The sequence below is a fragment of the Cavia porcellus genome, unplaced genomic scaffold (assembly GCF_034190915.1).
Source record: "Cavia porcellus strain 051 isolate PalLab524CR breed Dunkin Hartley unplaced genomic scaffold, mCavPor4.1 scaffold_4, whole genome shotgun sequence".
Taxonomy (NCBI): domain Eukaryota; kingdom Metazoa; phylum Chordata; class Mammalia; order Rodentia; family Caviidae; genus Cavia; species Cavia porcellus.
In genome coordinates this window covers 115123445-115149759 of record NW_026947487.1, presented here as the reverse complement: position 1 = coordinate 115149759, position 26315 = coordinate 115123445, and the positions used below count along the sequence as shown (strand labels likewise).

General features: G+C 46.9%; 2 protein-coding genes and 1 long non-coding RNA gene across 4 annotated transcripts; 2 read left to right on the top strand and 1 right to left on the bottom strand.

Annotated features, from left to right (window-relative positions):
- The first annotated feature begins 3092 nt into the window (after window positions 1–3092).
- Window positions 3093–13722, top strand: Gcsh (glycine cleavage system protein H). Its single transcript, XM_003462846.5, has 5 exons — window positions 3093–3342; window positions 5517–5596; window positions 6733–6796; window positions 11715–11846; window positions 13101–13722. The coding sequence occupies exons 1-5, from the start codon at window positions 3195–3197 to the stop codon at window positions 13196–13198; spliced, it is 522 nt and encodes a 173-aa protein (XP_003462894.1). The 5' UTR covers window positions 3093–3194; the 3' UTR covers window positions 13199–13722.
- Window positions 8423–17723, bottom strand: LOC134475800 (uncharacterized). The gene is made up of 2 exons (XR_010047067.1): window positions 17564–17723; window positions 8423–8953 (listed from the first exon to the last, which is right to left on the bottom strand). It is a non-coding gene; the product is annotated as an uncharacterized LOC134475800 (long non-coding RNA).
- A 74-nt stretch (window positions 17724–17797) lies between these two features.
- CUNH16orf46 (chromosome unknown C16orf46 homolog) lies at window positions 17798–26175 on the top strand. 2 transcript variants are annotated; one of them, XM_063247702.1, is made up of 3 exons: window positions 17798–17985; window positions 22714–22961; window positions 24058–26175. In XM_063247702.1, exons 2-3 carry the CDS (start codon window positions 22752–22754, stop codon window positions 25045–25047), a joined length of 1200 nt encoding a protein of 399 aa, XP_063103772.1. In that variant the 5' UTR covers window positions 17798–17985; window positions 22714–22751; the 3' UTR covers window positions 25048–26175. The 2 variants fall into 2 exon arrangements, with proteins under 2 accessions (XP_063103772.1, XP_003462904.1); XM_003462856.5 differs by lacking the exon at window positions 17798–17985 and adding an exon at window positions 18122–18204.
- Window positions 26176–26315: the final 140 nt, after the last annotated feature.

Below are 26315 nucleotides of genomic sequence, written 5' to 3'. Positions count from 1 at the left end.
GGATTGCTCATGGATAGGAAGAATAAACACTGCAAAAATGGCCATTCTCCCAAAATTGTTATGCAGATTTAATGCAATTCCAATCAAAATACCACTAGCATACCTCACAGATTTAGATAAATCATTCCTAAAACTCATCTGGAACCTGAAGAGACCTAGAATAGCAAGGACAGTTCTAAGCAGCAAAGGCAAGGCATGAGGCATCACAATCCCTGACTTGAAGTTATACTACAAAGTTTAACTGTAGTAAAATCAACAAGGTACTGGAATAAGAACAGATCTGAAGGGGCTGGAGGTTTAGCTCAGAGGCATAAGCGCCTGCCTTGGAAGCAGGCAGTTGTGAGTTCGATCCCTGGTACTGATAAAAAGGAAAAAGACAAAAAAACCCAAATAACAGATCTGAAGATCAATGGAATAGATTAGAAGATACAACTACAAACATACTCAACCACTTCATCTTTGATAAAGGGGCCAAACACATCCACTGGGAGAATGACAGTCTCTTCAGTAAATGGTGCTGGAAAAACTGGCTCTCCATATGCTGAAAACTATCACCATGTACTATCTTCATGTATTTAGAGACAGGGTCTTGCTATATAGCTCAAGCTGGTCGCAAACGTGCTGAGTCCCATTGCCTCAGCCCCCCAAGGGCTGGGTTGTAGGCATGTGCCACCACACCCAGTCAAAACCCACAGACCCACAGAGCGGGGGACATACACCTGGAACCCCGGCGCTTGGGAAGTTGAGGCAGGAGATTGCTGTAAGTGTGAGGCCAGCTTGGGCAACGTAGTGAGCCCAAGACCAGCCAGACTACAGAGTGAGACCCTGTGTCAAACAAGTAGAGATCCACAGATCCCGGGCCCAGGCGCCTTCACAAACAGAGCGCCATGTAACCTGCAGTATAAATGGGACCTTGGGAAATTTCACCTCCTAAGCCCCATCCATTCTTTAATGCTGCAGGTAGGTATAAGCTGTCCATGCAGACACGCTCGCCAAACAACCCACAGCCGTGTCCACATACTGCCCCACAGACCCGCACAGAAACTCACCCCACACATTGCATTTCACATAGGGAAAGTTCCAGCACCTGGAGAAGTTAATTCTTGACTCTCCCTTCCCTCTTTCTCATTACCCTCCACTTCGGTATTGACTGTAAATATCGAAAGGATACTTCCTTCAGTGATTTTTGTTTGTTTGTTTTGATTGAAACAAGGTCACAAACTCCTGGCGATCTTCCTGCCTCAGCCTCCTGAGTGTGGGATTACAGTGAGCGCCACCACGCCTGGCTCTGTTTACAGCACATCTTCATTCCTTTTCTTATCCCTTTTTTCTTTCCTCCCTGCCCCCTCCTTCCACTTCCTCTTATCTATCTTTTATTATGCTCTTTATCTCAATTTTGAGTTTCTCTGCTATGTGATATTGAGGCTTGTGTGTCTGGTTTATTTCACTTAATATTATGGTCTCAAGTACATTAATTTTCCCACAGATAACTCAAGTTTATGTTTCTTTATGCAGAGTAGCACTCTTCTATATTACTGAAAGAAAAAGACATCTATCAGCTCAGACAGATTAGTAGGCCCTGCTTGAGGTGCCCTAAGAAATGACCACCTGCAATTCTCAACTGCCTGTGCCAAATGCAGTGTCCTGACCTTTAAAATATCAAACTATGGATGTTACAGACATTTGTCAGACAAAGGAAAAAAAGAATTTTTAATATACTATTACCAAAAAAAAAAAAAAAGTCACACAGAGCATTCAAGGTCAGCTTTAATTACACAGCAAGAAACTGTCTCAAAAAATCAAAAAAAGCAAAAGCCCTGCTACACAGCTGTTTGGTGGCAGGGCCTGTGACGTCACCCACACATCGCTATGTGACTATTCTCCCTCCCAGTGACCCAGGGAAGCTGGTGGTAAAGTGCTGCGGGGCACGGGGTGTGTGGCACTGCGCTGGCTTGTGACATCGCAGCAACACAAACAGAATGCTGACGTTATAAAGGGTGCCAAGGTCTGGGGTGTGGAGCAGACCTTGTGGGCTTCCCAAGCCTGGCAGGCAGGACAGCAAGTCCTCCTGCCCCTGGCAGCTGCTCCTGCTATAAAAGCCTAGAGCCCGGCAGGCCTGGGCGATCTGGTCAATGAGTCTGGAGTAATGGTGGCCAGAAGGGCTGGGAGAGGATTAAAAAGACAGTGTTTGCACAGAGGGCGAGGTCATGCTTGAGGTCACAGCATGACCGCCCTGCAGTCCTCTGAGGCCCCTCGGGACTGCAGGCCCAGAGGCTGAAGGTTCCCACTCTAGTCACTCTTTGATGTACAAATATGTGCGAAGTTGAGGTCTTTCCCAGAATTTAATTCCTTTCTGCATTCCTTTAATTCCATTTTGCTGGAAAGGCCAGCAGACGACTAAGCAAGGAAGGCTCCCCACTGCCTCTCCACCCTCTGCCTCTTGGACATCCCTGCAGTAACCACTGATCCGGTCCAGCATGCGCTGGGAAGCCACTCCTGACCCTAGGACAAGTCCTGTCCCCTCTGCACTATTTTTCCATCTGTGTCGTTTGGGTCCCTGGGCCTGTTGAGATCTGTGAAGTAACACACTGGGGTTTTGGATCATTTTCTGTATTTCAAATATCAGAACTCAGTACGTCTGTGTGACTTCGGCCAGCCCACCGACCATCTTTAGGTGAAGGAACCCGGCGAGGGTGACCTTGGTTCTGGGCAGAAGGGCGGGATCGCGCCCTATATCAGGGCCTCAGGGCTCAACTGGTGCGGCAATGGCTGGGCCAGCAGGGCGGCCCCGCCTGAGGACGTCTCACACCCTCTCCAGCAGTGCAGCTCTGCCCGCAGGGGTCCTGGCGACTGGGGACTTTTGCACCGAGGCCTGGCAGTGGCCCCGCCCCCTTCTCCAGGCGACCTGCTATTCTCCGTCCCTCATTTGCCAGCCCCATCCGGGCCTCAGGGTCTATCACAAGACCACGCCCCCTGGCGCGCCGCCTTATCCGCGGCCGCTCCCGGCCCGGGAGGTCCTCGCCCCCACACGTTGTCCAATCAGCTTCCGCTCCTCTGAGGCTCCGCCCCCACATCCCAGAGCAGCCGGCTCGCTCCGGCCCGGGAGCCCCGCCTCCTTCCTCTCCTCGTGTCCCTCCCCCGCCCCGGCCGGGCGGCCCAGGCGCAGCTCGGCGACCCTCGGAACCCCTGCGAACATGGCGCTGCGAGTGGCTGGGTGCGTCCGCGCCGCGGCCTGCAGCCTGCGCGCAGCCTCGGTGTCCTCCGCGCCCTGCGCGATTCGGCCCTGGCGGCTGTGGGCGGGCGCCGTGCGGTCGCTGCGTACTGGATCGGCGCTGCTCGCGAGTAAGTGCGCTGCACGTGGCCACGGGCACCTCGGTCCCCAGCTGCCCCTGCTCACCCTGGGGACCCTTGCGTCTTGGCAGCCTGTCTTTCCTAAATGGCGCGGGAAGACGCGCGCGATCTTCGTGCTGCGGGTAAAAGGACCTGGGCGGGGAGGCCCGCGAGACCGCTGGGCGGTGCTGTCAGCCCAGGTCCCGGGGCGAGCTGCCCGCTGCAGCCAGGAAGGCAAGAGGGCTCACTGAGGGTCTCTGGTCTTTGTGACCTCAACTTGGGACCTTTGTGTGTGCTGCGAGATCCTAAACGTGGAGGTCTTAGTCTATTAAATGGCCCTCACTGAGAACTAAGTTGAACTGAGCAGCAGCAGTTAACTAGCGTGACAGCACTGCAGCGATGTTCTGTAGCAAAAATGGACGGGAGGGCGAAGATTCAGCTGAGTTTTTGGAAAACAGGTGAGACAAAGTCCCTTGGATTCTTCACAGAAGTTCTGCTGGGGCGTGTTTAGTCACATGTGTCCTGGGGCCGCAACAGACTTTTTTTGCAAAAAAAAAAAAAAAGAAAAAAAAGAAAAGAAAAAAAATTTTTTTTGAGACAGGGTCTCCTATGTAATTCAGCCTGGCCTCGAACTCACTGTGTACCCCAGGCTGGCATTGAATTTAGGGCTCCTGAGTGCTGGGATTATAAGCGTTGGCCACTACACTGGGCTGAACGTCGGATTAATTTAAAGAGACTGCAAATAATTGGAAGGCCTGCTCCTGAGCGTGGTGCGCTTTCAGCGCAATTAGCACGTAGAGAAACAGCTTTCTTTACGTGTAAATACTTGACATGCTACTTTTTTTTTTCTTTTTTGAGACGGGGTCTCGCTATGCACTGCAGGCTGGCCTTGAGCTGACTTTGTGGCCCAGAGATGCTACTTTTTGTAACAAGAATGCAATCTGATTTTTTTTTTTTTTTTGTACCGGAATCAAACTCACGACCTCATGCTTGCCAGGCAGGCACTGTGCCACTGAGCTGTATGCCCGGCTTAATCTGACTGAGGGCACACAGATCTGCAGGGACACTGACTCCATAAGTTCAGTTGTTATAGAAGCGTTTGGGGGAATTGCTGATCATTTAATTTATCCCAAAGCTTGAAGCGTAACACATTGCTTGTCTTCATTTACCAATATTCTCTCAACTGTTTGTAACACTTGTGCATCTTCAATTTGAATATTATGAGGGTAAATCGTTTTTCAGACAAGAATTTCAAGGCTACATACCGTTTGTTTAGGGTTTGTTCTTTTTTTGTCTTTTTTTCTGTTTGCATTTGGTAGTTAAATATTGCCAAAATGCCAATGCCCACAATCACACATTTTTTAACTGTGTCATACTAATTGTACATACTTGGGTATCGTGCACCCAGCACTTGAAAAGCAGACAGACCCTACTTCTAACACTGGTTCATTGTCCGAGGAGCTCTGTGATCTTAGGCAGGTTGCTCAACTCTGAACCTCAGTTTCCCTCATCAGAAAAGTAGAGGTAGTAAGATAGTATCTCAGAGAGTTGGGAGACGAAATGGAATATGAGTATATTCCATCAAATAAGTAGTAAGAAAAACTAATCAACATTAATATAAAGTGAATTTTATCCAGTGACTGTGAAAGGAAAAAATGCAAAACTTTCATGTATTACAACTCCTGACTTTGAGACCAAAAACCTTATTTTTCAGGCCCCAATAACAAAAGTAATTATTTAATCTTTCTGATGTTTTACTTGTTGGGCCAAGGGTTAAAGGAGAATCGTACTAAAATAGTCTAACCTAAGCAGCATGTCTAGTCAAAATGATTTCTGGACTTTAAAGTCAAGTGGAAAGCCAGGTGTGGTGACGCACACCTGTAATCCCAGCACTTGGGAGGCTGAGGCTGAGGCTGAGGCAGGAGGATAGTTGCAAGATGGAGCCCTGGCTGGGCCACATAGTGAGACTGTCTCAGAAAGACCAAGTGCTGGGATTATGGGCATGCATTGCCATCCCCAGCTAAACTATGCTGTCTACATGTTGTCTTTGTTCTTTCCTCTGAGGGAACTTCTGAGCAGCAGTCAACAAACCCAGGACTGAGGAAGTCTTACTTTTTGAGTGCAAAGACATGGAAAGGGCTTTAAAAGACCTAATTGTTTTCTGAAATATTGGTCTTCTGTTTTAGTGCGCAAGTTCACAGAGAAACACGAATGGGTAACAACAGAAAATGGTATTGGAACGGTGGGAATCAGCAACTTTGCACAGGTATTGATTGGGTTGTCTTGAGGTATCTATGATAGTCTGCCCTCACAATTTGCATAGTGCGAACCCGTCAGAACCTTCAGTACAGTACTTTGGTTCCTTCTAAAGGTCCCTAAATCAGAGATCAAACAAATTACATTAGGGCATTGTGTGGGGTTATAGGAGATACTGGGTTAACACTTAATGTAGGAAATATGTCTTAAGAACTACTTTATATTAAGCATTTAAGGTAAGAAGAGGAGCAGGGCGAGGAATGTAGCTCAGTGGCACAGCATCTGCCTGGCAAGCTCAAGGCCTGGGTTTGATCCTTGGTACAAAAAAGAAAGAACAGGCAAAAAAGCCAGCATTTTGTGGGCACAGTGCTGCCGAAGGCCAGCAGTGAAGAAGCGGGGAGCTTGTTGGACAGGCACAGAATGCACAGAGCAAAGCCTCTCGCTTAGCCCATCTTTTCTCTCTGCATTTCCCTGTCCTCATGCGCCTTACACTGGGATACCACTGAAGAATGCAAGAGCCCACAAAGCAGCGGGGCTAGTGATTTTCAACTGCCTGCACCCAGTGAGGGAGGACAGAATTCCTGAGACGTGGGATTTTAGGGTACCGAGGGCCAGTGACAGTGACATGTTCCTTAACACAGCTGGGCACCACCGTCAGGCCGGCGCAGGGCGTTGTGTGGAATATTATGTAAGATGTTGTCCTTGCCTCTGGGAGTTTTTATCTGCAAGGGGAATCACACACAGTATGTGACACAGGTCACCAGGGCGGGTGATTCAGTCACCTGATGTAGAGGTCCCTTCCGCAGTGGAGGCTGCAGCTGCAAGGTGGAGAGGACTGTGGCTTGTACAGCTGGGGGACATCAGGGAGCACAGTGAGGTCACGGTGTGGAAACTGGAGACAGCGCTGTAGTGCTCCCGGAGTCGCAGCCTTGTTGTGGGTGTAGGGTTCCTGCATGGGTCTCTACAGCGTCAGGGCCAGATCGGCCAGGGAGCCAGCTCCTAAGAATAATTACTCGTTTTAAAGGAGTTAAGAGGAAAATCAGTGCAGCTCCACAAGTGTGAAATATGTAGTCTGGATTGTAGGGCATTCCTGTTTCCTGGAGGGGTTAGTCTGGCTTCTTAGAACTCTGTATCTTGGTTTTTCAGGAAGCTCTGGGAGATGTTGTGTACTGTAGCCTGCCTGAAGTTGGGACAAAATTGAAAAAGCACGGTGAGTATTTTTCTCATCTTGGAATGGCATGCCTTTTCTTTGGTGTTAACCTAAATATTCTTTGAATTCAGGGTTGGTTTGAATGCTTTCAAGAGACAGAGTATTCAAGTCCAATTGTGTAACGGGTTTGCTATTCTCATACAAGCCTTTGGTTCATCTAAAGTCATCAGGGACACAACCTCCTTCCTTGTCTTTCTGCTTTGGTGTCAGAATTCAGGAGTGGGACAGATTCTGGTTGTCGCTGACACGGCAAATTCCCACTGGAAGCCAGTCTGGCCACCCTAAGCTGTGAGAGATGACAGGTTGTCCAGACTTTAGAATGGAAGACGTGAAGTACCGGGAAATAGCTCTGAGCTCCTTTCCTGTCTCCGTCCTGCACATGGATGGATGGTGTAATCTGTAATCCCCAGGTCTGTTCGGTGTAACAAGTTAGGGTCTGGGGATTTGGCTCCATAGTAGGGTACTTGCCTAGCACATACAAGGCCCTGGGTTCTAATTTTGGCACTGCAGAGAGAGAGAGAGAGAGAGAGAGAGAGAAGGAAGGAAAAGACAGATCTTTTTGTTTTGTTTTGTTTTGTTGTCTTTTTCCTTTTTATTGGTACCAGGGATTGAACTCATGACTGCCTGCTTGCAAGGCAGGTGCTTACGCCGCTGAGCTAAATCTCCAGCCCCAGACCTGCCTTTCTTTATAGGCAGTAGAGTACCAAGAATGTACACTGGCTTGAGTTAGGACCTAGCTTTTTTAAACCCTGGCTCCAGAGCTTATAACCTCTGTGACTTCAGGGAAATTACTTAAGTTTCGTTTGTATGTTAGGGTGTCTACCTCCTGTCCTATCTGCCTGTGAGAATTAGTTAATGAGCAGATGTCCAGCATAATGAAAGTGCCTGACAGATGTCACAACACAGTACCAGGTATACTTATTAGGTTTTATATGTTTCTTATTTTGGAGCCCAGGCCCTTTGCCCCGAGCTACACCCCCTGCCCATTTCTGTGTTTGCTTGTTCGTTTATTGAGCCTGGGCCCCGTAAGTTCATCAGGTGGCACTCCCAATCTGCAGCCTCCTTTCTTCATCCTGGAGAACTGGGACTGCACTTGTGTTCCAGCAAGCCTGGCTTTTAGTAGTTACAGTCCTGCAGAATTTACGTATCTGTTTCCTAAACCTTGAACCCAGGGTCTCATGCATGCTAGACCAGGATCTGCCAGTGAGCTGCATCCCTAATGCTTTTTAAATTTTAGAGACTGGGTCTTCCCCAGTCTATCCTCACTCCTTAGTTAGGGTTGGTTGGGATTTCGTGTAAGTATCTAGTTTTTTGTTTTGTTTTTGAGAGTCTCCCTGTGCAGCCCAGGGTGGCCTTAAACTCGCGGTGATCTTCCTGCCTCAGCCTCCCAAGTGCTGGGATAACAGGCATGTGTCATCACACCAGACTCATTTACTGTACTGTTTTTTCCCCATCACTTACCTCACTGGAAGTTGTCTTAATTTTCCTTTGCTTTCTTGTTAAAAACTTTGTGTTATTTTAGAATTCATGTCCAAGGGTATTTTCTGTGCATGGGAAGTAAGAGTTGAATTTCACTTTTCCTCCTATGTTTACGCATGTTTCCAGCACAACTTGTTGAAAAGCAGCTTGTTTATAAAAAGGTTTTATTACATGTGTTCAGTACATCATGATCACGTTTGTTGTGGGGAGTTAGTCCATGGACAAAACACACCCTAATTCTTTTTGTCTCTTCTTTCCTCCTCTCCCCTCCCCTCCCCTCCTCTCTAGCTCGAGGTCAAGCTCACTTTTAGTGTCTGTGCATTTTCAGTGTAACCCTGGCTACAGGGAGTGGACATGGTCGTTTGTCCTCATCTTAGGCGGAAGTGCTTGGTGAGCATCACAGGCATGATGCTAGCTGTGGGGTTTCACATGCTTGTTACCAGTTGAAGAGGCTCTTTTCTGTTACTCAGGGCTTTTATTACTAGGTGAGTTCTGTCAAGTTCATTTTCGTCTGTTGAAATCATAGCTAGTTTCTCCTTTATGCTGTTAACGTGGTGAATACAACTCATGTTTGAAGAAGTTTCCGGGCATGGTGGCCTACACCTGTAAGCGCAGCACATGGGAGGCTGAGCAGGACAGCAGTGAGCTGGAGGCCAGCCTGAGCTACATAGGGAGACCCTGTTTCAAAAAAACAAAAACAAGTCAGCACATGCCTGAAACCCCAGCACTCAGGAGGCTGAGGCAGGAGGATGGCCCCATATGGGTATCGTTCAGGGATCATCAGAGACTAGAGCAGAGTTTCACACAGAATTTTGTCTCCTCTCTGTCTCTCCTATTCCTAGGATTTCCCACTTCTCTTTCTAGTAGCTGTGGTGGCCTCAAGCCCATGACTCTGGTTATGGCCAGTATCCTGCTGCCCTGCCTGGTAAATTGGTGCCTCTCCAAAAAGCCTTCACTGGAAACCTCCAGGTCTCACCAGAGTTAGCCCTTCAAGTACTGCCTCTTCTCTAAAAATTGCCTGCTTATTATTTTTAATAAGTCCAGGCTATGGACTTGAAAACAATTTATGCATATAAAAACCTAAACCTAACCAGTTTCCTTCTGAGCACCTTTAGATCTTGCAAATTTTTATGATATAGTCTGTTCATCATTTCATCTTCCGGTTTCTTTTTTCTTGTCTTTTAGAGACAGGGTCTCACTGTGCAGTTCAGGTTGGCCTTGAGCTCATTTTGTAGCCCAGGTGGGTCTCAAATTTGCAATGGTCCTCCTGCCTCAGCCTTCTGAGGGCCAAGACTATAGGCATGTGCCATAGGCCTGACCCTCTTGACTTTTTGACTCGTTTTATTTCCATATATTTGGAGCTTTTCTAATTCTAAACAACTTATTGACTATTTATTTGGTTGGTTGGTACTGGGGATCAAACTCATGACCTTGTGCCTGTCAGGCAGGCACTTTGCCAGAGCTATATCCTGGGCCATCTTTTGATTTGTAGTTTACACATTCTGTTAAGTTTTAGAATTTGTTTTTCGTTTTTGAGTAGTAGTGGTTCACTGAGATCACTGTAGCCCAGGCTGGCCTCAGCCTCCTAAGTGCAGGGTTAAAAGCGGAGGCCACACACCTGGCACCTTTTCCACTTATAAACCCTTCATTCCTTAGGTGGACGGCACATCTGAGGTGATGTTAGGTCACAGCCTTTAGCCCGAAGGTGTCCTGCAAAATGTGTTGCAGGGAGGATGGTGCCTTGTCATTGTTTATCTGAAAACCCCTTTTTGGTGGTTTTTTTTTTTTGGTACTGGCAATGAAACAGGATCTCGAACTTGCCAGGCAGGCGCTGTGTGGCTGAGCCATATCCCCAGCCCTCGCATTCACCCCTGAAGGATGCTCCTGCTGTCCGCGGGGTTCCACGGTAACAGGTCTGTGCCCGATGCAGTGTTGCTGACTGGCCTGTTTCCTTCCCTCTGAGTGCTGATTTGTAAGCACTCTGATCACAGCAGGTGTAGGTGTGGCTTTCTGCATGTTCACTCTGCTGGGGTTTGCTGAGTTTCGTGAACTTATAAGTTGCTTTTCTTCACCAAGATTTGGTGCTGTTAGGGGCTGGGGATTTGGCTAAGCGGCGTAAGCACCTGCCTTGCAAGCAGGCGTTTGTGAGTTCGATCCTTGGTACCGATAAAAAGGAAAAACACACACACAAAAAAGATTTGGTGCTGTTTTAGGTCATTATTTCTGCATTGTTTTTTTTAGCCATATCCACACATCTAAGTAAGTTTGGTTCCATGTTTGTCAAGTCTTTCTTTGATGGGTCCCTCTGGTGACCCTGTGGTCTGTTTTGAGATGGGTTTATTTGCTCTATCTTCATATTTCTTACATCTTTCTATTGTTCCCAGCCCGCTATTGATGCTGTCTGCTGGGCTTTTTTATTTTGGAAATCAGGCTTTCTGTTTCTAGAGTGCTCATTTAAAATTTTTCATTGCAAATCCTCCTCTGTAAGTCAGCTCACTGTGATGAACTTTAAGTCTCTGAACACACCTTTGTTTCCTGATGCTAGGGATTGAGCCCAGGGCCTTCACACTGAGTACATAAGCTACGTGCCTAGCCACTGTAGCTTTTGTTTTCTTGAGACAGGGTCTTCCAGGCTGTATCCAGTTTCAAAACTCATGACGATCCTATCTCAGCCTCCCTAGTTTTGGTATTATGGGTATGTGCCCAGCTCTTATCTTGGGGATGAGAACCTGCCTCCATTGCCTAGGCTGGGCTTCAGCTTGCTTTGCGATCTTCCTGCCGCGGCCTCCCACAATGCCAAGGGTTATATACATGTGTTAGCACACCTGGCTCTGAACAGACTTGTAGTAACTACTTGAAATTTTTCTGCCATTTCCAACACACAAATTGTTCTGGGACCTATTCCTGTTAAATTCTGATTTTTCACCTGGTTCCTTCCTGGGATTTCAGCCTTCAGCTTCCAGGCCTTTTGGTGACTCCAGAACCCCTTCCTCTGACCCCTCGGGCCACCTGTGGCGTTCTGAGTTGCAGTTTCCCTGTGATCTCTGGACGGCGCCTGCTGTCGGGGGAGACAGTTGGTTCCTTCCTGCACGGATTGCATCCTGTCTGGATCACTCTTCCAGCCTTCCTGGACTTGCTTGTCATTTGTTGCTTGGTTTCTGTTGTCGTCTGCAGGAGAGTACTCTGACCCCAGGAACTTCTCCATTGCTGTCACCTCCTAAGGGTTTTCTTTTGTTTTGTCCCAGGCCACTGTGAGCCCCAAGGAGAACTGAGTTTTACTGAACGTAAGGGGCCAAGCACATCACCCCTTGTGTGTCACTCACCGTTAGGGCTTCTTAGAATTTTTTGTTTTTACCCTGACTATATGAGAGTGGACCACTTGTTACTGTTTTATATTTTCGAGTCATTCACTTGTGTTCTTGAATTGTTTTCCATGTAGATGAGTTTGGTGCTTTGGAAAGCGTGAAGGCCGCCAGTGAACTCTATTCTCCTCTGTCAGGGGAGGTAACTGAAATAAATGAAGCTCTTGCAGAAAACCCAGGGCTGGTAAACAAGTCTTGTTACGAAGATGGTAAGTGGGGTGCACACTGTTGCCCTTCAGTCGAGGGTTGTCTACTAACAGCACTTTTCTCCAGGTCATAAATTCAGGCCCTGAGGACTTTTATCTGTCAGTCCCACAGCCAATTAGTGGCAAAATTAAGATTAGGTTGTGGTTTTCTTTGGTCTGCTGTCCCAGCCTTCTAACTCTAGTCAGTGTTTATGTGTTGGTACATATTTTCCTAAACAAAGACGATCCTGGGCTGGGGATTTAGCTCAGTGGCGTAAGCACCTGCCTGGCAGGCATAGGCTGTCAGTTTGAATCCTGGTACCAAAAAAAAAAAAGATATCCCTAGCATTAGATATTTGAGTCCCTGTATTTGAAGATTTGTTTTGGATTTTTTTGGTTTGTTTTTTGTTTCCTTTTTGTTGTTGTTTTTGAGATAGGGTTTTTTTTGAGATATGTACTTCAGGATGGTCTTGAACTCATGACAATCCTCCTGCTTCAGCCTCCCAAACACTGGGATTACAGCATGTGCCATCACACCTGGCTTAAAGATTTAAACATCTGTCTTTGTTTATTACAACATAAGAATTTTGTAACATTATAATAGGCTCTACTTTGGCTATAATCTTTTTTTGAAAATAAAGTTTTATTAGAAAAAAAAAGTACAGTGTATTAAAGTATATTAGTATCCCTACCAGGTGAATGCTAAGCGTTTCTGGTGTTGTCTGTGTACTGAAAATGGAACAAATGTATTCACCCCAGGGCCAAGTACTTAACTATTATTAATGGATATTATTTCCAGTGAAGAAACCATATATTACTACAGTTGGTTATAATTGGAGTTAATGCTAGCCCCAATGTGTTATACACTGGATAATCTGCAATCCTCATCCTCTAGACATGGGACACCTAAGGTTTGCTGTTGACTCCAGGTTAAAACACCAGCCTTCTCTGGCCTTCGGCTTTCCTATCAGTACGGTGATCCATGTGGTCTCTAGTAAGTTCTCTTAGGTGGTCACTGTAAGCACTTCCAGACTCAGTGTCAGGAGCCCAAAGCTATCACAGTGGTGGGGCAGGTGACGTTTCCAAAGTTCTCCTTTTGGTTTGGAGTCTTGTTCTCATGGGCCAACGCAATGGGGTATCATCGTTTTCAACTGTGATATAAAACTATCTTATCAATTCTTAGGGCTAATGTTTAAAAGTTCCATGCATTTTACATTTTGCATGGATCTGGCTTTTTCAAAAGGTAACTGAAATGTAAGATTCTTCTTTTGGTTGCAGGCTGGCTGATCAAGATGACAGTGGGTGACCCTTCAGAACTAGATGAGCTCATGAGTGAAGAAGCATATGAGAAATACGTGAAGTCGATCGAGGAGTGAAGTGGCACCCGAAATAAACTAGTGTGAAGTGTCTTCTTCAGCAGAGCTGTCTGCAGTTAGTGGCAGACAAGAGACTTGAGATAACAGCTTATAGCAGTGCTGTCATGATGGAAAAGGAGCCACTGTCATCACTGCTCCTGGACGGAAATACCCTTAACGCCCTAGTGATTGCAGATAAACACAATGTGTATCTTTTTATATGTACCTCATGATTTTTAGACTAGGCTATAGATTCTGATATTCAGAATTCATGAAATTATCCCTGGTAAAAACTAGCTGTAAGAATCCTGTAATTCAAGGATAACACTGTTATCATAAGCCTTATGTAATGCTGTAACTTGCTTACATTTCTTCCTGGATTTGGGTCGAAAGCCTTACAGAGCGTGTATGTCAGACGAAGGATGACACTTTCTTAATTGACACTTTCTTATAATGCAGTAGACTGCATTGTCTGAGGCTGTTTTTATACACTGAGGCAACAGCTTTGCAGCACAGTAAGAAACAAATAAAATGTTCAACATTAATGCTTTTTGTTTTGATGTATTTCATGGAGTCTAATATTTATGAAGATGTTAATATTAACTTATGGAAAACTTTTTTGTGTCTTTTTGAGACAGGGTCTTGCTATGCAGTTCAGGCTGGCCTTGAGTTCACTTCGTAGCCCCAGGCTGGTCTCCAATTTGCAACAATCCTCCTGTCTCAGCCTCCTGAGTGCTGGGATTACAGGTGTGCATCTTACTTTCTTTTGCAGCATTAGGGATCGAACCCAGGGTCTCACTGAGCTATATCCCCGGGCCCTGGAAAGGGGGCTGGCTGCTTCTGGCAGTACTGGGGATGGAACCCAAGGCCTTAAGTGTGCTCCACAACTGATCCACTACTCAGCTGCAGCATCTCTAGCCTTGGAACGTTTAAACCATAAAAATGAAAGGACAGGCCTGGGGTGGTGGCACAGGCCTGTAATCCTAGCATGTGGGAGGCTGAGGCAGAAGAATCCCTGTGAGTTCAAGGCCAGCCTGCACTACATAGCAAGACCCTGTCTCCACAAACAACAACAACAGCAAAACAACGGATTAAGAACATTTTCTTTTTAGTAACAAATCTGGTTTTTCTTAGGTGAAAATCTAATTAATTGCCTGATAGCACCAGCACTCGGTCATCTTTAAGATAGTCAAAAATAAATGCCTGGTTTGTTTTTCATCATAGCAGAAGAGGAAAAACAAGGAAAAGTGGTAGTTATGATCAGCATAGTGTTAGGGATTTTTGGTTTTGAGACAGGGCCTTGGTGTGTAGCCCAAGCTGGCCTTGAACTCACAGTGATGCTCCTGCCTCAGCATCCCAACCTGTACACCTGGATTCTGAAGAATCCTGACTCACATTCAGGCTGCCACTGAAGTACCAGAAGTGGACACGGTGAAGCTTCTGAGCCTAGACTCGGAATTGATTAGTGATGTTCTTTGCGGCTTACACAGCTAAACTGACAAATGGCATTTTCAGCTGGTAGACACTGCTTGCTCTCTAATGTTAGCCAAGTGCACAGAGCCAATTGGGGGAGGGAGGAAATGTGTGCACAGTATTTAGACTACAAAGCAAATTCCATTGTCATTTCTTTGCCTTTCTGAGTGAGGCTCTCACTTTACTGTTTAGTTTAGGCTGGCTTTGAACTCACTGTGTATCCCAGGCTGGCCTCCAACTCTCAGCAACCCTCCTGCCTCAGCCTCCCAAGTGCTGGGATCACAGGCATGTATCATCACACCTGGCACTTGTTTTCTGAGACAGAGTGTTGCTAGGTGGTTCAGGCTGACGTTGTACTCAAAACACAGCCTAGGGTAGCCTGAAATTCACAGTGATCTTCCTGTCTCAAGTGCTGGGATTACAGGTATGTGCCACCACCTCCAGGAATTTGATTATTTCTGATAGTACTAAAATTATAGATTAGGGGTTTTATGTTTCATTTTTGCCTCATGCATATTAGGTGAGAGTTCTGCCTTTGAACTGTGCCTCTGGCTCCCCAAACAGATCCTTTGAAAGGCCTTCCAAACTGATTAAATTCGCATTTATTTCATTTCCCAGGTGAAGCCGACAGCTTTGGTTTTTAGTTAAATCACTGGAGGGCACCCTGCAAGGCCATCTCCTATGCAAGACAGGTTTGTGCTTCAGTTCCAGCAAGTCCTGTGCACAGAATTTTTTTCCTAATTTCTGCACAGGCAAGAGTATAGCCCACCTTCAGTTTTTTAAAATTATGCTTCAAAAGAAATTTTAATGGCACGGGGGTGTAGGTCAGTGGCAGAGCAACTGCCTAGTGTGAGAGGCTTGAGTTTTATCCCCAGCAATGCAATCAATAATTGTATCTTTATTACTGTTTAACAGTCACTGTTTCAGATCTAACCACACACCCACCTTGGGTCTCCTCAGAGGAGACCCTTAACTTTACACAGATTATCTCTTCTCTGTATTTTCCTCCCTTTAGACAGATCATTTTCTTAGTCTTTCTTTTTTTTTTTTGGTTTTGTGCGACAGGGTCTACCTAAGTAATCCAACCGGACCTCTAGTCCAGCTCAGGCTGGCCTGAAATTCTATGGTAATCTTCCTGCCTTAGCTTTCTGAGTGCCGGAATTATAGATGTGCCACCATGTCTGGCTTAAATAGATTTTAGTACAGCATTTTTTGGTTTATATAAAAACTGAGCAAGGTACGTTCTCATATATCCCTAGTTTTTCTCACCTATTTTTGTTTTTTCAGACTCTAAGCATATTCATATCCTCCTGATTCTGAAAATTCACCACCAGAATAGTAATGTTTCAGATGTCTCCACTCCAACCACTATTTTGACTTTTTATCACTAGACAATCACTTTTGTCCCAGCAGAGCAAGACGGCACACACGCCTGTAATCCCAGCACTTGGGAGGCTGAGGCAGGAGGTTCACTGTTAATTTAAGGAGAGCCTGGAATACGCAGCAAGATCCTGTCTCGAAAAACAGAAAACAAGACAAGTACTATTTTGTTCCTTAACATTTGTGCTCAACCATGCTTTCAGACTTCCTAGCTGCTAGCATTTAAGCGGTGATTACAGCAGATTTCAAAGTAGGCACAAGGAGTGTGAAGAAACTATTTCAGGTCTCTCAACTTCCACATGTAGGCAGAAGAATACTTTCAGCTCATTTTAGTACTCATTTAGTAAATCTTGGCTAAGACTTCTGATAACTTCCCGGAAACTAAGAAAGTAACTTATTTTATTTACTTTTTTTTTTAATCGATACTGGGAATCGAACTCACGACCGCCTGCTTGCAAGGCAGGTACTTATGCCGCTGAACTAAATCCCCACCTCCTTATTTATGAGGCAAGTGTCTTGCTATGTAGTCCAGGCTGGCCTTGAACTGTGTAGCCCCAGGCTGGCCTCAAACCCATGGTGATCCTCCTGCCTCAGCGTCCCAAGTGCTGGCATTACAGGTGTGCACCACCATTTTGGTTAAAGACTACGTGAATTTGGTGTGAGAATGTTTTTAAAAGTTTGAGATATTTGCATCTTTACATTTTGCTGATACGTCAAGTGACTTCTACAAAAAAAACTAGAACCATCTCTGACCACAAATACAATCGAATAAAGTTTAGTGGAGGAGGAATAAAAATTCAAATACAAATTTGAACAGGAAAAAAAGCAGTGAAAATATCCATCTTTTAAGCGCTTGCCTTGCAAGCAGGCAGTCGTGAGTTCCATCCCCAGTACCGATAAAAAGGAAAAAGACAAAAAAAAAAAAAAAAATCCATCTTTTGAGTAGGTTATTCATATATTTTAAAGTAAATGTTGTTGGTACCAAATCATTATTTTTGAAAGTGTCATAGCATCATTAAATGCCAGTATTTCTGATAATGTGGATAGTATATATACTATTTATGATAAATTAATTTTTAAGTAGTGTGATTTGGTATGCCGTTTTTAGTAACTTTATAAGTATGCAGGCATATATACCATTATTTCCCGGTTGGAAAATATATTAGGATACCAACAGGAATGTATTTAAGTACAAAAACCTACAAAACCAAACTGGGCAGCACCACACGTGTGCAGGTGTCGGGCTTGCAATACATCTTCAAGCAGTTGTTGACTTTAACGAGGGCTACTTTCCATTTATGTCAGGATGCCAATGCTCTTATTTCACGGGCCGAAAGGCCCACCATGCGGGCACTCCTGAGGCAGGGAACTAAAACCTGTCCCAGGGAGTTCCGGGCCTGCAGCGCCCTGGCGCGTCGCCTCTGCCTCTCTCACAGCACGCGCGATTCTACCCAGGAAACAGGCGACCGGGCTGCAGACCAAAGGCACGGTCGGCAGGACCAGCCGGCCACTGTCCCAGGAGCCCTCCCCTACCGGTTGTAGCTGCGTGGGTCTTCGGCTGGAAGCCGGTCCGGGGCCCTGACCCACGGTCATCACCACCGCCGCCTACTGGGCTTCGAGAAGGGCGCAGGCATCCTCCACGTGCCACGCAGAGCCTGCCGGGAGCGGCCCGCCTCCGCAGCTTTGTTGCACGCGGATGCTTACGTCACTTCCGCCGCGCCTCTCAGCGGGCCCGCCCCCAACGCGGTCGTAACCCAGGGCAACGGACAGCCGGCGGCTGTGTGTCGGCCCTAGCCCGCTGGGCGGGACTAGCTGCTGCGGAGCTTTCCACCCGACTTAGCCCCTTATGAGGGCGTGAAAGGTCGCATTCCTACTCGTGGAGCAACACCGCAGACCACTCCGCCAGCGGCAGAGAGAGAGGCTTTCACCTGTTCTAAAGGAAGCGACTATCAGAGGCGAGGAAGCAAAAAGGGGAGACAGGGAGGTCCCAGACCAGACCAAGAGGAAAACGGTTGGGTAGGGAAGTGGGCGGAGACTTTGGAGGGCGGCCCTCTACGGGCGTGGCCAGTATGGGAAGGGGCGGGGCCTTTGTGGCAAGGAGGGAGCTTTTGGGCAAGGGGAGGGGCCAGGTGAGGAGAATGTCGCATGAAAGGGAGGAGCCCGACGCGGAAGAGGTGAGACCTGCGTGGGCGGGGCGGTGCTATTAGAGGGCCGGACGGAGAGCTGTGTGAAGGGCTCTAGTAGAGAGGGGTTGGCTCTGTGTGGCGATTCGTACTTTCCTGCCTGCAAACTGAGAAAAGAAAGTGAAAAAATTGGGAGACCATAGCAGTAGAAATAACCAGTCAGAAGGATGGTTGCACAAACCGTGCTCCTAGGAAGCGTTCTGAGAACCACACTGCGGCTATGTTCTGTAGATAAAAGGCCCAGATGATTAACATAGGAAGATTTATACTCTTGGGAACGTGAGCAGATGATGCCAGTTGGGTAATGCAAATGCATAACTTTATGCAAAGGTTCACCCATCCCCTGGCCCACTGTGTTTCAAAACTTTGGAAGATTGTAGTCTCTTCAGTCTTGTACAGTCAACAGAAATCAGAATACCCAGGCCAACTTCCAGACCTATTTAACTGGTTCCTATAACTGAACTCCACCATAGCTAAGTGTTTTTATTCATTCATTCAACACACGGGCTAATATAAAACCTGACTTTCTCTGGCTGAAATTCGGACAACAGATTCAAGGTTCTTTTAATCATGCAGTTCTAGAAGCGTAGAGCTAATAAGAAGCAAGGTGGTAAAGAGTTTTAAGGAATGTGGCCTGATTTTGACTTAAACAGCCTGAACTTTGGCTGTTTACCATCAACATTCTCTGGACCATTATTAATACACAGAAAACTGGATACAGAATGACAAAGGCAGAGATTTTTGACCATGTGAAAAATAAATCTTAAAATTGTAGTTGATCGTAATCTTGGTGTTACTCAAGATTGGGATACAGCTTTTTAAAAAATAACGACAGTGTTTGTTTGTGGTACCAGGGATCGGCTGTGTGTTTGCAAGGCAGGGCGCTTATGCCGCTGAGCTAAATCCCCGGCCCAACAGTATTTGTTGGTATGTTTTTAAAATTAGTATTTTAGGAATCCTTGATTAATCACTAGGTGTTGGTTTCAGATCAATATGAGTCATGTTTCAAAACAGATACTGGTAGTCAGCCCACATAGGAAATATTACCCTCAGTTCTATGCACACATTTAAGACATTAGCAATTGAGTCCTTAAAATAAGGAAGATTTTTTTTTTTTTGATGATGAAGAATTTGAGATCTGTGTCTGAAGAAGTGGCAGCTGTCTTTAGTTGTTTGGTTTGTGGGAGGTTTTTTTTTTTTTTTTTAATTTTTTTTTTTTTTGTCTTTTTCGTTTTTATCGGTACCAGGGATCAAACTCAGGACCGCACACTTGCAAGGCAGCTGCTTATGCCGCTGAGCTAAATCCCCAGCCCAAGTTAGTTTTGAGATAGGGTCTTGCTTTGTAGCCTGGGCTGGCCTCAAACTCAAGGAGATCCTCCTGCCTAAACCTCCCAAGTGCTGAGATTACAGTGTGCAGCACCAGGGCTGGCTCCAGAAAACTCTTTGTTCTTTTCATTTTATCTTGACTGCCTGGAATCTGACCTGTGATCATGTAGTACAAGCATCAGCCAGAGATTTGAGCAAAACTTCTGCACAGAATTTGGGGATGCTCTGGTGTTCTGCTCTTTCCCTACTAGAATTTCCTTCCTTTCTGATTTGGTTGTCCTGAACTCTGACCCTTAGTTCTTGAAGCCAATTGCTGTCTTGCACCAAGACAGGAAACTGTAGAAGATGTGAGACTAACTCAGCCCTCTTTCCCCAAGACTAGATTCCCCCAGTGTCTGCTTGTTTTGGGGATGCTCTCTAGGACCTGTGGGGGAACTGTTTCCATCGTCCTGGTTATTGGGTGAAAGGGTGGTCCACTAGAAGCTTCCTCCTGTCCCACAAGCTCACACCTACCTGGTTTCTTTCTGGCTTACTCTGTCTTTTGCATTTTCAACTTTAGTGCTGGCTTAAGAGTCTATAAGTGGGGCTGGGGATTTAGCTCAGTGGCATGAGCGCCTGCCTTGCAAGCAGGCAGTTGTGAGTTCGATCCCTGGTACCAATAAAAAATGAAAAAGACCAAAAAAAAAAAAAGTCTATAAGTAACCTTATATAGTTCAGAAATGATTTAAACAGCTCCTAGAAATATTTTTTTTTCTTTTGTGATTAGCAGGACAATACAAATTTGTTTTTCCTGTAGATTTCACAAGAAATTCACAATTCATTTTGATTGAGCCAACTTAGATTACTAGACTGTGAAGTGTCTATTTTTATTTTGGTTAAAGTTATATAACATAAAAGCCATGATTTTAATCTTTTTCTTTTTTTGTCTCTTTGAGACAGGTTCTCATTGTGCAGTTCAGGCTGGCCTTGAGCTCACATTATAGCTCAGGCTGCTCTCGAACTCACAATGATCCTTCTGCCTCAGCCTCCTGAGTGCTGGAATTATAACTGTAATCATTTTTAAAGGGTACCATTCAGCGGTAGTTTTAGGAATATTCAGTCTTGTGTAACTCTCAACTAATTCCAGCACCTTTTCTTTTTTATTTTTTTATTTTTTTTGGTACTAGGAATCAAACTCCGGACCTTGTACTTGGCGGGCAGGCACTGTGCAGCTGAGCCAAATCCCTACACCACCCCCCCCCCCCGCGCGCGCGCACATTTTCATCAGCCCAAAAAGAAGCGCCATCATCCCACTTCCCCACTCAGCCCCTGCTAACTCTCGGCTGTCTATAAATTTACCAAATTCTCAATATTTTATATAAATAGATGCATGTAATATGTCTGGCTTCTTTCACTCAGCACAATGTTTTTGAGGTTCATCGCGTTTGCAAGGTGTCAGAACCCACTGATTTTTATGGCTGAATAATCAGTATTGAGCAGTGCCTCATTTTACTTACCCATCCATCTACTGGCAAGCATTTGGGTTCTTCCAACTTTTTGGCTTCTAAAAACAATGTAAAGTCAGTAAATTCATCCCCTTTCTACATTTCCACTCTTGTATCCCTACTGTACTTCCTAAAATAGCTACTGGTTGTTCACCTGCATGGTGACACAGCCCTCTAATCCCACTTATTTGGGAGGCTGAGGCAGGAGACTCACAAATTCACAATTTAGCAAGACCCTGTCTCAAAAGTTAAGGAAAGAAAAGGCTGAGAATGTAGCTCAGTGCCCCCTGGTCAACCTTCAGTGCTGCAGAAACAAAAACAAAAACCACTAATTCCCAAAACAAATGACGTAGCACTAGCAAGAATGTGCAGGAATCAGAATCTGCATCATTCCTGGAGGAGATGAACAGTGGTTTTGTAAATATCTGAAAAAGTTTGGTTAAACCCCTATAAAGTGAACGATGATCATCGCGTAACTTGACAATTCTGCTGTTAGGTAAGTACTCAAGAAAACTGAGAGCAGCTGCCCCCGCCGACTTGATGTCAGCACGGTGTCACGGGCATCTGTGGCACAGGCGCTTAAGGATAGTTTACCTAGCTGGGTGTGGTGGTGCAGTACGTAATCCCAGCTCGCTGGAGGCTGAGGCAGGAGGATGCCAGGGGTTCCAGGACAACCTGGGTTATACAACAGAACCTGTCTCAAAAAAAAAAAAAAAAAAAAAAAAAAAAAAAAAAAGAAAAGAAAAGAAAAAAGACAGACCTGAGCCCACATTCCATAGTGCATGGTGCACCCCTCCACAAAAGAACGAGTGTTGTAGGCCTTTCACTGCGGCAAAACACCCAAGAAAAGCGATTTCGGTGAGAGCGGGTTTCCTTCGGCTTACAGATGCAGACTTCCGGTCTGTGGTCAGTTAGTGCCCTCGCTTCAGGCATGTGGGGACGCCGTGGTTGAAGGTGTAGAGGAGCATGCTGGTGGCCCCCTGGAGCTGGGAAGCAGAAACCAAGCCCAGCGCAGTGCAGGGCTCCGTTTTTCTTCTACGTGCCTCCGCCTATCAGATAGCTCCACCCACATCCTGGGCGGGCCTCCTCTCCATTCGCTGTGGCAAACGCCAGTCATCCCTGGGCCCACCCCCACAGTTTAGGTCAGTGAAGTGTGCTTTCAAGATTTCCAAATTCCAGACGGTGTTGTCTGCAGTCCAATGGGCACAATAAACCTCGCACGAAAGCTGCCCTAATGTCTTCCAGTTTTCGTCACCTCTCAGTCTGGCCTTTAAATCCGTGAACTCCTTTATTAAACGTAGTCTCATCTCTATTTCCTTTTTGCAGTTGTGAGGATTGCTCATCCCATCCCTCCTCGAGTTTTATAGTGTGACGAATTTGGCAGTGGATGATTTTGTATCGCAGTCTTGTTCGCAGTCTATGTCCAGCTGTTTTAAAGATGCTTCATCTGAGTTCACGGCTTTTTAAAAAAAATTAACATTAAAAACTAAGCCCAACTGGATATGGTGGTGTTTGTCTGAAATCCAAGCATTAGGGAGGCTGAGGCAAGAGGATCGCCACCAGGTCCAGGCCAGCTTGGGCTACTTAGTGATTTCGAGGCCAGCCCAAGCTACATATTGAGACTCTGTCTCAAAAAACATACAATCCAACAAATGAAAACCCTAAACTCAATCCACTTTTCCAATTGCAGGAAGAAGATGTTAAAAATTATAAGAAACCATCCCAGTAATGGATCTCTGTCAGAAAAGTGAGACCGATTTAGAAAATAATGAAAATAATGAAATTCAAAACCCAGAAGAAACTGAGCTAAGCTTTACTTGTGTGGATGAAAGAAGTGAAAAGAATCATGTTTACTGCCTTCTCAATATCAGTGACCTTACACTGGCAGAGGATACGAGAGCTGACGAGTTTGCGATTGGCACCGGGTGGGAAGAAGCCGTGAGTGTCTTCTTGACTTATGTCTCATTCACTTCAGTGTTTGATAAAGCATTTCCTGCCCCAATAGTTAATATTACCAAAGATGCACGGTCAATGAAATACAGAGGTAAAATGTCACAGATGAGGTAGCAGTGCCATTGGGTATCTGTGGCTGCTCACATTCTGAGCCCTGTTGTACTTGAGTTCTATCAGGAAAGTGAGACTGATTTAGAAAATAATGAAATATTTCCGGTGTGGGGATGCACACCTGAGTACCAGCACTCAGGAGGCTGAGACAGGGAAATTTCCATGAGTCCAAGACCAGCCTGGGTTATGTGATGAGTCTGAGGCCAGCCTGAGCTACATAGTGAGACCCTGTCTCAGAACACCGAAGCCAAAACAAAAGAAAATCATGAAATGTGTGCTCACATTCAGTCACCCTCTTGGGAGTCAGTAAGGCTTCCTTTTTTGTGTGTGAGTACTCTGAGGCAGAAAATGAACTTATGGCCCAAGATCTCACCCAGCCAGGATGTTGCATCCGGGTCTCCTGGACCCAGAACCTGGGCTGCTTCATCAAACGTTGAGTTCCTTGAGACCCTGCAGGTTTCTGTCTTCCTGGTGCTCTGCAGAGCCCTGTGGGTTTATTCTTAGCGTCAAGAAAGGGACCCTAAGTTTAAAACAAAATCCAAAATTCACTGTAAGGTGGCATGATTGATCCCTGGTAACAAGGATGCCTGGTAACTTAGAGATTTAGATGAATGATACTTTAGTATTATCTGCATTGCAAATATGGTCTTCTGAGCCCTGTTTTAACAGTGACCTCTTTAGCTCGGTCAGCCAAGGGGCTCCAGGTGTATGGGCTGTGGCCAGGTGCTGGACACCTGGGTCAGGTGCCTGCAGGGCCCTGTCCCCACTCAATGCTAATCCTCCAGCCTCTCGGGGAAATACACTGGTCTCACACTCGCAGTGATCCTCCTGCCTCAGCCTCCTGAGTGCTGAGATTACGGCTAAGATGAACTGATTTTAAGAAAGAGGTGCTGGTTCACAATATGAGTGGCCAGAACTGGGAACAACTAGTGCATCTCCCCCAGAGATGAACATGCTGCTTTATTGGCAGGTCCACGGCTGGGGAAAGACTTCTCCCACTGCCTGCGTGTGGCCCAGGAAGAAGCTGAAACAAGTGAAGGGTGTCAACAGCACCAGCAGCAGCTGCTTGCTCTGTGCCAGCCTCTCTCTGGGCAGTGAGGCGGCCAGGCCCCCCAGCGAGCCCAGGAAGGCAGAGGCCCAGGCTGTGTCTGAGGTGAGCCTGAAGAAGAATCAGAACACAAAGACTCAGGGGCCCTTCCGGGGTCGGGGCACGACCCCCAGGGAGGCCAGCAGAACCTGCTTTCCCTCCTATGCCCCTGAAGGAAAAAAAAGCCTGCAAATCAAGGAGTTCATCTGGTGCACAGAGGACTGGGCCATCCCGGGTGTGAGGGCCGCGGCGGCCGAGCGTGCGTCCACCGTCTCTGACTATCTGACTTCCAAAGCTGTCCTGGTCCTGCCGCCTCTGACAACCTCATCCCAGAACCGGCCCACGGGTCCGAGTAGCTGCAGCGAAAACTTTTTCTGGCAGTCAGAAGAGGAGGCGCAGAGCGTGAACAAGGAAGAGACGGAGGCCGGTGCCCAGGGATTGAAAACAACAGACAGGAAAAGGGACCTGAGGCCCTCGGGATTGGCTGGACACCGTCCACTCAGTGGAGCCTGGCGTATCCCTATCCCTCTCCCTGCCCCTGGCCCTGGCCCTGGTCCCGGCCCCGTGGCTCGGTCCCTGCTGACCGATGCGGAGCAGTGCTGCCTGAGCTGGTCCCTGCTGCCCCAGAGGAGCTCCGAGTGCCCCCCATACCCCAGCACCCTCCCCTATCTGGCCACCTTGCAGCTCCTGCAGAAACGTGGCCTGCAAAACTACAGAGACAAACTCAAAGCCAGGGGGCTGGGAGCTCCCAGGAACCCCCAGAAGTACGCTTTCCCAGAGGCCAGGCTGGAGGGCGGGCTCCCCAGCTCCCTCCTGCCGGCCCTCACCGTGAGCAGGGTTGTCATCCCTGCCTCTGTGCACAGAGTCCTCTGACTGTGACAATAGAGTGCCCTGAGGAGCACTGCCAGACTCTGTGTCCTTTTTCTTCCTCTTGTCTCTTGGCCGCATGCTCTGTCCTGTCCACATCCCATCCTTTTGGAAAGCAGAACTGGAGGCAGCTGAACCTCCTGGGCTGGGATTGGATCCGGGCTCTAGAACACCATGTCATGGGGGCCTGCTTCTGTAGCTCGGCTCTTTGCAAACTGCAGACTGGCAGTGCCAGCCCGGCCTCTGCCTGCCTCGCCGGTCCATGTCCGGCAGAGGCCCTGGGGAAGGTGAGCCTTGTCCTCCCAGCTGACAGGGACCCTCTGTCCTGCCCCAGAGCCCTCAGCTAAGCACTCCAGGTGACTGAGGTCAAAGTGCTTTGGACCAGACAGTATCTGTCTGCTGCCTCATTCACTGTGCAACGAAGATCGGAAACAGCCGTGTACTAGAAAACGCTAGCCTGTGTCCAACTGAACATTCTGTTGTCCAAGGTGCCACTCCCCCGTGTCATGTCCAGGGATGGACACCATGTGTTGTCACTTCTGTGTCCTGGGTGCGACATCCTCCTGTCACTACTCCTCTGCCTGGAGATATGACAGAATCCAGCCAGGGAGGCAGGTTCAGAATGATAATCCATTTGAGAAAGAAAGAGAAAAAAGGTCACTTCATGACCGTCACCCCACCGGCTGCTGCTTCCCCACGGTGTATCCAGCGTTTGGGAGCCCTGGCGTCTAGTCACTTAGGGGTCCAGGCTGTCGCTTCCTCCTTTCTCTCATCCTTCTGCCCTCATTTTATTTTACCCAAATGCTTTCTTGAATACAAATTAAACATTGTAAATGAGTTATATTTTTAATGCCAAGTGGTTCTGTCTACAGATCCCCAAAGGAAGTATTTTGGGATGTGTGTAACCCTGAAGCTCTCTTTTTTTTGTACCAGGAATTGAACTCAGGGCCTCACGCTTGCCAGGCAGGTGCTGTACGGCTGAGCTGCGTCTCAGGCCCTGAAACTCCTGTGTAATCACACAGTTCGAGTGGCCTAAGTAGACATACTGGAACACTGGAATTTCCATTTCCTCCGCGATGATGTGGACTGTATTTGTAAACATGCTTTCGTAGCTGGTCTTTGTCATGACTGTTACCCCGGGTCTTTATTTATTTATTGTCATGTTAGGGGTCAAAGTCGATGCCCTGTGTGAGCTGGGCAAATGCTGTGCCCCTGAGCTCTCCCCCAGCCCTGGATGGTGGTTTTAAGGAAACCAGCCCGGAAGAGCGCTGTAG